We start from the raw sequence: 12,793 nt of genomic DNA on the forward strand, positions 1-12,793 counted from the left end.
CCAGCTCTGGGAGGCTGATATCAGCACCTCCCGTCCCCAGGGCTCCCTGGTGCCTAATTATGCTCCTGCCTGGAAGAAAAGCACCCAGCCAGGGAGCTGGGCTGCACTTGCAGGCGCCCCGGAGCGGGCAGATCCCACAGCACCTGCAGCCCTGCTTGCGTGAACCCACAGAAGGGACGCCTGCCAGTGGCCGAGAGAGGGCGTCTGTCACCTGCCACGACTCAGCCCCCAGCCCCTCTACGTGGGTCTCCTGCTTTCCCTTCCACTCCCGCCTTCCCTGCAGCCAGGGGGCCGGACTGGACGGAGGACTGGGCTGTGGCGGCTGAGTGATCACCCCCAGCCCCTCTCTTGTCTACCCCCCGACCTCCCAGGCCCTCACCCTCCCTCCTCTCTGGTCCCTGAAAATGTACCCGGCATGTACCCGAAAATGTTCTTAATTCAGCAACTATAGGGAAACAAGCAGGGACTAGCAAGGCTAACATACGATGGACACATCCCCCAAAGTGGCCACAAGCAAGATGAAGTCCCAGAGACAAGACGGACAGCACTCTTGACCTCTGGCATGGGTCAATACACTCATAAAAGTCAAAACCAGGGGCCGGTGCTGCGGCACAGGGGGTACGCAGCACCCCATGTCAGAGTACCGGATGAAGTCCCGGCTGCTCTGCTTCCAATCCAGCTTCCTGCTAATGCGCCTGAGAGGCAGCAGATGAGGGTTCAAGTGCTTGGGTCCCTGCCATCCATGTGAGAGGCCTGGGAGGAGCTCCGGGTTCCTGGCTTTGGCCTGACCCAGCCTTGGCTGTTGCAGGCATTTGGGAAGTGAGCCAGCGGATGGAATCTCTAACAGCATACTTGCAGGTAGCTGTAAGTTCTACGAGGAACATAGAACAGGTGGGGCAGGCCCTCAACATGCCCACAGCCCGGGGAGACAGACACACAGACAGGTAACTGTTACCCAGGCGTCTGTGCACGTGTGGCCTATACAGAGGTTCTGATGGAGATGGTCAAGGGGTGGCTTCCAGGGTAGCACAAAGCTGGCGCTGACCCTTCAATGGTGACAAATCCATCCCATGAAGAAGGAGGAAAGGACATCCAGATCCAAGCCAAGGAGATGACTGCAGAGCTGGAGGGGAGGAGTGAGGAAGGGAAGACGCGCCGGACAGAGGGGCTTGTGCTGGGCCAGGAGGCCTTGGAGGTGTGGGGGATGGGATGCAGAGGGGGCCGAGAGCCAAGGATGACAGCAGGGGTCTGGTCTGGACCTGGGTGGACGGTGGTGCGGACGTGCAGGCTCCTCAGATGGTGAAAGTCAAGGGCCCTTGGGACCCCCAGCTGGAGGTGCCCAGGACCCAGCAGGATGAAGAGAGAGGTGTCGGAGGGATGGAAGGGGAGCAACTGTCCCCGGGGTCAAAGGCAAACCAGGTCCTGAATTTTGGATGAGACAGGGGCCAAACGGGGTGAAGTGAGCTTTACTCAGAGGCAGATAAATCTGCTAGGCGCTAGGACCACCTGCTACTTGTGCCTAAATCCAACCCTCCTGAGCCACCTGGCGGGGGGAGGTGGGGAGGAGGAGAAGGGGAGCAGCCAGGTCGCCCTAAACCACAGGACATTAGCATAGAGTCAAATGTGCAAATCACAGCTGACACAACACACGGCTTTTGACTTTTTAATTCTGGACTTGATTTCCAGCCCTGGGGGAAGAAGGGGCTCCCCATACAAAATTCCCACTCAAGATTGCTCAGCCGCCGCCGGCTGTCCAGGGACGGACAGGGTCCCTAAGATGGCAATAGTCGCTCCCTGTGTTTGTAAACACCACTGCACTGGGACCGGCCCGCTCCCCGTATTTGTAAGTGACAAACTTGGCAAGAGTGAGCTGGCCCTGTACACTGGTTGAGTGGGGTTAAGTGTTTGGGGTCCTGGGCTGGACCCCAGTTACGCTGCCACTGTGGCCTCACTTGAGGGAGTGCGTGATGGACGGGGCCAGGACCCCCTGGTCTCACCTGGAGTCTTCCCCACAAGGCCCGTGCCACCTTGGCCAGCTCCCTCCCCAAATCTGGGGGAAAAAAAGCGCTCCCTGCCGTCCCTGAGCTGTCCTCTTCCTCCAAGGGGAGTGCTTCTAGAACACTGGCCCTCAGAGTAGGGCTCTTTCATGGCACACGCCAGGTCTGGGCCAGTGGCTCCCCCGCCAGTCTGCACGGGTCACCTTGGGAAAAGCAGCCTTGATTTATGGATGGGCTCTTGGTGCCAAGGGCCCATGCGCCTGGCGGTCACATCATTCCTGGGCTTCGTGGGGATTTGGGAAGCTCAAAGTTATGGGGGAACAAATAAAGCTGCTGGCAGAGCGGGCGCAGCACCGCAGCACTCTCAGAGGAGTGGGAACCAGGCAGAGACCCTCGGGGTCAGCACGGGGCCGCCCTGGGGAGCGGTCAGGAGCTGACGATGAAACTCCTCGCAGCTGCGCCTCTCTGGAATCCCGAAGTCCGGGGCGGAGGCACAGCCGCCCAGGAATTTGTTCCCCCATAACTTTGAGCTTCCCAAATCCCCACGAAGCCCAGGAATGATGTGACCGCCAGGCGCATGGGCCCTTGGCACCAAGAGCCCATCCATAAATCAAGGCTGCTTTTCCCAAGGTGACCCGTGCAGACTGGCGGGGGAGCCACTGGCCCAGACCTGGCGTGTGCCATGAAAGAGCCCTAAGCTGAGGGCCAGTGTTCTAGAAGCACTCCCCTTGGAGGAAGAGGACGGCTCAGGGACAGCAAGGAGAGCTTTTTTTCCCCCAGATTTGGGGAGGGAGCTGGCCAAGGTGGCACGGGCCTTGTGGGGAAGACTCCAGGTGAGACCAGGGGTCCCGGCCCTGTCCATCACACACTCCCTCGAGTGAGGCCACAGTGGCAGCATAGCCAGGGTCCAACGCAGGACCCCAGACACTCAACCAGTGCACAGGGCCAGCTCACTCTCGCCAACAGCACCCAGCTCAGCCGTGCGTGTGGGAACCAGACCATGAATAGGCCGCCCTGGGATGTAGGCAGAGAGAGAGACACCGGGATCTGAACTCCTGGGGCAACTGAGGGCACCAGGCGATGCCCTGCACAAGGTCATTACGTCCCTGGAGCAAGGCTGGCTCTGAGAGGGCCATGCAGGAGGCCGGGAGAGCCGCCGAGGTGCAGAAACAGAAACCCAAGAAACAGCGGACCTCAGACTGTGAGGGGACCCGGGAGACGACGGTGACACCTGAGGCCAGATGGTCCCGAGGCCCGGGGACGGGATGCAGCTCACTGTACGGCCCGCCCGGCCACCGGTTCGTCACCGTATGAGGGGTAAATTCAGCGAGTGGCTCGCTGGCTCCGGGCAGCATCCCCGCACCCAGCCCCTGCCAGCGCCTTGGAGTCGGGCCCTGTAGGCATCCCATAGGGGCTCCACTTCCAGTCCAGCCCCTGCCGATGCGCCTGGGAAAGCAGCGGAGGGCGGCCCAATCCCTGGGGCCCCTGCACCCAGGTGGGAGACCCGGGTGAAGCTGCTGGCTCCTGGCTTCCGCCTGGCCCGCCCCGGCTGCTGTGGCCATCTGGGGAGGGAACTAGCAGATGGAAGATCTCTCTCTGTGTCTCTCTCTATATATATATAACTTTGCCTTTCAGATAAATAAAATAAATCTTAAAAAAAAAAAACAAAGAAACATATCAGTGATAAGGCTAAAGCATTTTGGGGAGTAAAAGAGTTAAAATCAGGGCAGGGATTTAGACTGGGTGGCTCCGCCCCCTCTTGGTCTTAGACCCACCCTCTTTGGCCCGCCCTCCATCTAAGGCCACGCCCCTTCCTCTGCAAAGGTCACCTACGTACGCCGCGGGTGGTAGGAGGACGCCAACTGGGCATGCGCCCTGGTGACCGGCACTGCGCACGCTCACTCTGGCTTACTCAGTCTTCCCTCCTCCCACCCGGGAAGGCGGACACCGCCTCCTACTCGGTGGCCCCGTACGCGGCTAGCGGGTCCCCGGCGCTGCGCCGCGGTGTTCGACGGGACGCCGGCGGAGGGCGCCCTCGGGGTTAAGGGGTGGGGCTGACGTCAGGAGCCAAAATGGCGGCGGTGGTCGCGGTCTCCTTGAGGCGCCGGTTCCCGGCCACGGCCCTTGGCGGAGTCTGCCTGCAGGTGAGCGCCGGGCCCGGAGGAAGTGGGGAGGCATGGGAGTTACAGAGGCTGCCTGGAGCTGAGGGGCCGCGGAGGGGCTGCGGGAGCCCGGGCTGGGCCTCGGAGGCGGAGGCCCGCTTCCCACCCGCGCAGCGTTTTGCGTGTGGCCGGCAGCATCCCCGTCTGCCCCGCGCCGCAGCCTGGGCGTCCGTCCGCGCGGAGGCGACTTTTTAGAGATAAGGACGCGAAAACGTCCCAAGGAGGGAGCTTGAATCGCTCAAGGTCACAGGGCATGCGAGTGGCTGTCGGAACCAGAATTTGAATCCAAACGTTTGGGCTCCAAGCCCTTTTTCTGCCAGCGAACTGTCGCCTTTGTAGAGAGGGAAGCCTGCGGGGTGTGGGGTGTGGGAGCGAGGTGACTCCCCAGGGCACAAGGCGAGGATGGGGGAGCCGCACCTGTCCCCCTGGGGGCTCTCTGAGCCTGCAAAGGGCGCGCGGCGAGAGCGACTGCGTGGGTTCTCCCTGTTGATCCGCATTCTGCGCGGGACCGTGTAGACCGGGAAACCAGGATTGCCACATCAGGGCCTAAGTCGTTACAAACCCCTTTCACGTCTGTTTTCTTTCGGGGAGGGGTTCCCTCCGCAACCCCGTTAGGTGGGAAAGCAGGAATTCTTAAACTGAGGCCCCCAAAAAACTGCTTATGGTAGCCAAAAACTGGTAAATCGGGGGCTTTTTTAAAAAAACCTGATAGCTGAGAAACTCCCTAGTGCACGTTCACAAACAAAAATGCCAACGCCCCACCCCCGAGTAGCGGAGCGAGTGTCGGGTGAGCGGGCCGCCGGGCGACACAGGGCTCTGCTCCCAGCGCTGCGCAGCGAGCCCGGGGAACTCGGACACGTCGCGGGCCGGCGGGGGCAGGGGAAGGAGGTGGCCTGCCGGAGCCTCCAGCTGACCTCTGCCCGGCGCTGGTCGATGGCGGTGGCCTTGTGCCCCAGCTCCCCGTGGCCGCGGGGCAGGCCGGTCAGCGAGAGCAGCAGCGACAGGGACGTGTGGCAGGAAGGGCGCATCGCCTGGGCCAGTGTCGGTCCAGTGAGGCCGGTACAAGGTCACGCCGAGGTCGCCCCCCGGCTCTGCCTTTGCGTGTCTGTGCTGCCTTAGCTGCCGGGTGGTCTCCTCGTTTCTCGCGGGGAGAGAGCCGCCCGTGGACAGCTGCGTTTCCTTGCTCCTAGCGGGGCCAGTTTTGGGAAGCGGACATCGCTTTATTCCGGGCTGTGCAGGAGCTTGGCCATCCAGTCACCCGCAGTGTGGCCGGGAGTACCGCCCACGCCTGTACGTGGGCGGCTCCTGGGCAGCAGGTGGTACCGCTGGGTCTGAGCGGTGACACTCACAAGCTGCAGAGGCCACAGCCTGCGCCTCCTGCACCCGACGCAGGCTCGTCCTCCTGCAGCCCTCCTGCCCCGCCCAGGCCGGTGCCCCTCCGCGCTCTCCGGCCTCCGTGGGCTCCGTCCCGTGCCCACTCCCTGAGGAAGCTTCCAGCAGGCTCCGGAATCCACCTTTCCCCTCCGTCTAGCTACTGATCTACCCTGCTTAATTATAAACTATGAAGTTAATTTTTTGTTTTAAGATGTGTTTGTTTATTTGAAAGGCAGAGTTACAGAGAGGCAGAGAGAGGGAGGTCTTCCATCCACTGGTTAAGTCCCCAAATGGCTGCAGCAGCCGGAGCTGGGCCAATCCGAAGCCAGGAGCTTCTTCCTGGTCTCCCATGTGGGTGCAGGGGCCCAAGGACTTGGGCCATCTTCCACTGCTTTCCCAGGCCATAGCAGAGAGCTGGATCAGAAGTGGAGCAGCCGGGACTCGAACCAGTGCCCCTATGGGATGTCGGCACTGCAGGCGGAGGCTTTACCCACTACAGCACAGTGCCGGCCCCTGTGAAGTCAGTCTTGGGCAAGATTTTCCAGAAGTGGTCTCCACGCCTTTAGCCCTCGCTGGTCTGGTAGATTGAGGTAGGGGTACTCTTGCAGGGCCCCTCCCAGTGTGGGTTTTTGTTGAAGTGCTGGGCAGGACCTCACCTTTACCCACATCCTCCCCCTCCTCCTGTTAGCCGGCAACTAGCAGTGCTCCCCCGCCAGCCCCTCCTCCCCCCAGGAATCCCCCTCTCCCCGGCACTCGTAGTGTGTTCTCTCTCTCGGCACACTCGTCTCGAGCACACGCACGAACACGCACGTGTGGCTGTCCGCCACGTCACTCATCTCTGAAGGAGGACTCTGCGGACATGTGTGAGCCTGCAGCCCAGGATCCGTCTCCGCGTTCCTCCTGAGCCCATCCCGGTCCCCCGTCCCTGAAGTTGCTGGCTCACGTGCAGCAGCGGCCTGCGTGGTGGTGGGCCCGCAGTTCTCGCGATGTTTCTCGGAACCTCTCCCCCGGCTTCCGGACATCCGGGTCTGGGTTTCCCTTGACACCTCGGCTGTCTCTCTGTCTTGCTGGTTTCTTGCCATCCCCCCAGCCTTTGACCTGTCCGCAGACATTCCCTTGGCTCTATGGGTGTCATGCGCTCGTGTCTCCAGCCAGGCCTTGCCGGCGATCTCCAGGTTCGGATGGCCACCCAGTTACAGCCTCAGAGCTCCACGTGGTGGTTGAGATATTGACACATCTTCAGCCTTGCAGTCCTGAGGGTCCTGCCGCCGCCCCACGCAGGCCCAGCTTTCTCCCCCGCCCCCACCCAGGCCCAGCTTTCTCCTCCGCCCCCACCCAGGCCCAGCTTTCTCCTCCGCCCCCACCCAGGCCCCTGCTTTCTCTTCTGTCCTCGGTAGCTTGGACCAGAAGCTGGAGTCACCCCTGCTCTGCCTGATTCTCATACCCACTCTGCCAGCAGATTCCATCAGGGTATTTTTATTCGTTTTTTCTTTTAAGATTATTTGAAAGCCACAGTGACAGAGAGAGGGAGAGACAGAGAGAGATGTGCCATTCACTGGTTCATTCCCCAAATGTAATAGCCAGGGCTGGACCAGGCCCACAACAAGAGCCAGGAATTCCATCCGGGTCTCCCACATGAATGGCAGGGGGCCAGGCACTTGGGCTATCTGCTGCTGCTCTCGCAGACCATTAGCAGGAAGTCAGATCAGAAGTGGAGCAGTCAGGATGTGAACTAGCACTGAGGTGCGGAGTTGCAGGGGCACCTTAACCTGCTGTACCACTAGCATTACCCCTGTGCCCCGGATCAGCGTCACGCAGACCTCGAGATGAGCAAAGCTCCGTGACGGTGAGGCTTTTGATCTCAGTGTCTTCTCTCCTCATGCTGGTAAACTCCCCCTCACCCCACCAGGTGTTGTCTAAAAGTGATGCTTTTAATTCAAAATCAGTTTAAATTAGTTGTTTTGAGAAAAACAAATTGGGGACACTTTGGGGCACCCCAACACTTACATTAGGATTTATTACCTTAAGATACTTACTTGTGGAGCTGGTTATGTGGCACAGCAGGTTAAGCCGTGGGCTGCAGCGCCAGCATCCCTGTATGGGATGAACTAGGAGCCTGGAATCCCGTCCGTGTCTGCCACGCGGGTCAGGGGCCCAGGCACTTGAGCATCTTCTGCTGCCTTCCCTGGGATATTAGCAGGGAGCTGGGTCAGAAGTGGAGCAGCCACACTTGATCCGGCCCTCCAAAGGGATGGCGGCGTCTAACCGGCTCTGCCACACGCTGGCCCCCACAGTCGTCTTCAGCAGGCCTTGTGGGCGTGAAACCAGGCCCGACAGAACCTGACGCTGCTACCCACCTGCTGTACCAAGTCAGGCTATACTACCATAGGTCGAGTTTAAAATCTGAATTTTTCGCTGGCGCCGTGGCTCACTAGGCTAATCCTCCGCCTATCGGCGCCGGCACACCGGGTTCTAGTCCCGGTCAGGGCGCCGGATTCTGTCCCGGTTGCCCCTCTTCCAGGCCAGCCCTCTGCTGTGGCCCGGGAGTGCAGTGGAGGATGGCCCAGGTGCTTGGGCCCTGCACCGCATGGGAGACCAGGAAAAGCACCTGGCTCCTGGCTCCTGCCATCGGATCAGCGCGGTGTGCCGGCCGCAGCGCGCCGGCCGTGGCGGCCATTGGAGGGTGAACCAACGGCAAAGGAAGACCTTTCTCTCTCTGTCTCTCTCTCTCACTGTCCACTCTGCCTGTCAAAAAAAAATAAAAAAAAAATTAAAAAAATCTGAATTTTTCCAGAATGTAAAACTTGTTGAAATTTTTATTTATTTTATTTGTAAGGCAGAGAGAAACCTTCTGTCCACTGATTCACTAAAGCCAGGAATCCAGAACTCGATCTGGGTCTCCCCTGTGGGTGGCAGGGCCCCCACCACCTGATCCATCACCTGCATCCTCCCAGGGTCAGAAGAAGGGCCGGGCCTCCAGCCCAGACACTCTCGTGGGCTGTGGACACCCCCAGTGCTAGTTTACCCATCGTGCCAAATGCCCACACCCAAAGCCGGAAACTTGGAAGTCTGAAACAAGTATCCCGGTCCTGTGTATTTTGGATAAGGGATATGCAAGCTGTATAGAGTTATAGCTGAGAACTCCAGAGTCCCAGATTCTGTTTAAAGTCCAAATTAGATAGTAGGAACTTGAAGGAGTTGTATTTTTCAGAAATCCTGTTGTTGGGGCTGGCACTGTGATGCAGCAGGTTAAAGCCTTGGCCTGCAGCACCGGCATCCCATATGGGCACTAGTTCGAGTCCTGGCTGCTCCACTTCCATTCCAGCTCCCAGCTGTTGTATCTGGGAAAGTAGCAGAGGATGGACCAAGTCCTTGGACCCCTGCATCCACATGGGAGACCTGGAAGAAGCTCCTGGCTTCGGATCGGCTCAGCTGCAGCCATTGTGGCCATTTAGGGAGTGCTGCCTCAGCCACAGTGGCCACCCACTCTAGAAAACAGTTTGGCAGTTTCTTTTTTTTATTTTTTAGATTTTATTTATTTATTTGAGAAGTAGAGTTACAGACAGTGAGAAGAACAGACAGAGAGAGGTCTTCCCTCCGTTGGTTCACTCCCCAGATGGCCGCAACGGCCGGAGCTGCGCCGATCCGGAGCCAGGAGCCTCCTCCGGATCTCCCACATGGGCGCAGGGGCCCAAGGACTTGGGCCATCCTCTACTGCTTTCCCAGGCCACAGCAAAGAGCTGGATTGGAAGAGGAGCAGCTGGGACTAGAACCGGCACTCATATGGAATGCTGGTGCTGCAGGCAGAGGATTAACCCACTGCGCCACAGCGCCAGCCTCAGCAGGTTCTTAACTAAACCCATAGCTTCCATACAAGCCAGCAGTCCCACTCCTGGGCAGTGAAGACTTAGAAGTTGCCCATAATGCTCACAGCAGCTTTATTCACAACCCAGATGCACTTCAGTGGTCGAATGATGAATCAGATGTGACATCATACTGTGGACCACAGAAAGAAGCAAACTATTCATATACATGGCAAGCTGGAAGAATCTCCAGAGAATTATTCTTAAAGAAAAAAGCCAGTCCCAAAAGATAGTATTACAGATTTATTTAGCATTTATTTAACATTCCTAAAATGACAAAATTATATAAATAAAGAACAGCTCAGGGCCAGCGCCTTGACGCGTAGGTTAATTCTCCACCTGCGGCGCTGGCATCCCATATGGGCACTGATTCTAGTCTTAGCTGTTCCTCTTCCAATCCACCTCTGTGCTGTGGCCTGGGGAAGCAGTAGAAGATGGCCCAAGTCCTTGGCCCCTGCACCCATGTGTGAGACTAGGAAGAAGCTCCTGGTTTCAGATCGCCCAGCTCCGGCATGTGCAGCCACTTGGGAAGCAAACCAGAGGATGGAAGGCCTCTCTCTCTGTAATTCTGACTCTTAAGCAAATAATTAAATCTTTTTTTTTTTGTAGATTTATTTATTTTGTTTGTTTGTTTAAAAGGCAGTTACAGAGAGAGAGAGAGGTTTTCCATCCGCTGGTTCACTCCCTAGATGTCCACAACAGCCAGACCTGCATCTATCCGAAGCCAGGAGCCAAGAGTTTCTTCCGGGTCTCCTACGTGGGTGCAGGGGCCCAAGGACTTGGGCCATCTTCTACTGCTTTCCCAGGCCTGGCAGAGAGCTGGATCGGAAGTGGAGCAGCCGAGACTTGAACCGGTGCCCATATGCGGTGCTGGCACTACAGGCAGTGGCTTCACCTGCTACGCCACAGCAACAGCCCCAAATAACTAAATCTTTTTTTCTATAAAAGAAGAAGGGCAACGTCAGGCCCCTGTGGTGAGGGTCTGCATCTTGTCTGCTGGGGGGGGGGGGGGGGGGCTGAGTGAGGAATGTGAGGCGTCTCAGCAGTGCTGCTCACAGTGCACGCGAATCTGTAGTGACTTCCAGATGAAAATGCTCTGTTTTTATACAGCAGCAACTGGAGTAGCCTGTGTGAGATTCACTCAGCTGTGCTGAGTGAGCGAGCTAGACTGTGCCCATTTACTATCTGTAGAAGGCAGCTGCTGGGGGCAGGGAGAGGGGACGGATGGAAAGGGTCACGAGAGAGCTGTTGTTTGTCAGTTCTTATTTTTTTTAGAAAGACATGCTACAACGCCAGCCCCTGAGCGAAGTAGAAAGAGATTCAGAGAGAGAGCGCCCGTCTGCTGGGTCATTTCAGTCCAGGCCGGACTGAAACCGCGAGCCTCCGTCCAGGTCCCCCACACGGGCGTCAGGGCCCAACCCGAGCCACCACCTGCTGCCTCCCAGGTGTGCATCGCTAGGGAGGTGGGTTTGGAGTGGAGCCGGGACTTGAACCCTGGCCTCTGATGAGGAATGCGGACACTCCAAGCAGCACCTTAACCACTGCACTAAATGCCCACCCTGAGAGACCTTTGTGGATGGAAGCATTCTGTCATAATTGTGGTGGGGTTATACGAGTTTGTAAGAACTCATAAATTATGCATTTAAAATTGTGGTGAGCGTTGTGGTGCAGAGGTTAAGCCACCAGCGGCAGCACCTGCACCCCATGTCAAAGTGCTGGTTCAAATCTCAGCTACTCCACTTCGGATCCAGCTTCCTGCTAACTTATGCTGGAGACAGTGATGATGCCCAAGTGCTTGGGCCCCTGCCACCTGTGTGGGAGATCTGGGTGGAGTTCCTGGCTCCAGCCTGGCCCAGCCCTAACGTTGGGGCATTTGGGAGCGAACCAGCAGCTTAACAGTGTCTGTCACTGTGCCTTTCAAGTAAAAGGCAATAAATACACATTAAAAAAATTGTTGGATCCTGTTGTAATGGATTATATCTTATCACCTCCAACAAAACCAAAAAAGGAGCTAAATTAAGTAAATTAAGCATTGGCTAGAAGCGCTGTCTTCAGCAGTCTTTCCTCTCTTCACTTCCTTTGCAGACCACAAGGTGGCATTGGCCAAACATCCATGTTTTTCAAAATGGCGTTCCTAGTGGACTTTGCCTTTGTTAATGACCTTGGCCAGCTTGGTGATAACGCACAGCTTCATCTTCACTTTCATTTTCCTATACTTGTTCTCCTTTCACACTGAGAGCTGATGTTTGTATTTTCAGTTCTAGTTAATTTGGAGCGCTTTGACCAGCAAATATTAGTGCATATTTTGGCAATTAGTCCATTAACTTTTGGCTTTTTTCTTGCTTTGACAGTTTATAAAGGAATTGTCTGGCCTGAAATGTGGTGTGAATTTTTCTGTATACAAAATGAGGTTTAGTGTAGGGTTGCTGATTGGGCTGTCTCCCCGTCTCCGTGTGGCTCGGCTTGACCAGATGTGGTCTCGGCCTTGTTGCATCTGCTTGGGCAGGGAAGCGCTTCAAGGACCCTGGAATGGGGCCAGCTTAGGAGAAAATGCCGTACAGAGGGCCATTTGTTTGTAAGCTGTTGTACTTTTGAGCCTTTTAAGGTGTTTTGTTTTTTTTTTTTTTAAACCACGTATTTATGTCAGTCTCACGCTCAGCTTTTCCTCTCTTCTTCACTCCGTCCTAACTGGGTTGACTGCTGTATGCAAAGGCCTGACAAGGCATGCTGGGAGATGTGAAGGTAACCCATTTCATGCCCTTGAGGAGCGGAGGATGCAGAGACCTGAGAACGCGCGTAGGTCAGTGGCCAAGTACAGTGTTCACACACGTCTTCGAGCAGGCAGACCTGGCCTGTGGTCCTGGCTCACTGCTCTCTTTAACATGGTGCCTGGCAGTGAAGAAAGAAAGAAAAAGAGAGAGAGAGAGAAGTGGCTGTGAAATGGGTATGAATTTAAATATAAAACTTTTGGTGGCAGCCGGCGCCGTGGCTCAATAGGCTAATCCTCCACCTTGCGGCGCCGGCACACCGGGTTCTAGTCCCGGTTGGGGCGCCGGATTCTGTCCCGGTTGCCCCTCTTCCAGGCCAGCTCTCTGCTATGGCCAGGGAGTGCAGTGGAGGATGGCCCAGGTGCTTGGGCCCTGCACCCCATGGGAGACCAGGAAAAGCACCTGGCTCCTGGCTCCTGCCAGGATCAGCGCGGTGCGCCGGCTGCAGCGGCGGCCATTGGAGGGTGAACCAACGGCAAAGGAAGACCTTTCTCTCTCTGTCTCTCTCTCTCACTGTCCACTCTGCCTGTCACAAAAAAAAAAAAAAAAAAAAAAAACTTTTGGTGGCAACAGCACCTTCTTACAAACGTGTCCTTATGCGGAAGCAGTTGTTGGGGGAGGGGAAGGTG

At 57.0% G+C, this 12,793-nt stretch overlaps 1 protein-coding gene across 1 annotated transcript in view; it reads left to right on the plus strand.

Annotated features, from left to right (window-relative positions):
• Positions 1-3,837: 3,837 nt before the first annotated feature.
• The window catches only part of SDHB (succinate dehydrogenase complex iron sulfur subunit B), a 34,067-nt gene continuing 25,111 nt past the window's right edge, over positions 3,838-12,793 (plus strand). Inside the window, exon 1 of the mRNA XM_070079227.1 lies at positions 3,838-4,141. Coding sequence (XP_069935328.1) covers positions 4,070-4,141 — 72 coding nt within the window. The 5' untranslated portion in view covers positions 3,838-4,069. The remainder of the gene's footprint in view (positions 4,142-12,793) is intronic.

This window comes from Oryctolagus cuniculus, chromosome 7 (genome assembly GCF_964237555.1).
Source record: "Oryctolagus cuniculus chromosome 7, mOryCun1.1, whole genome shotgun sequence".
Classification (NCBI taxonomy): Eukaryota; Metazoa; Chordata; class Mammalia; order Lagomorpha; family Leporidae; genus Oryctolagus; species Oryctolagus cuniculus.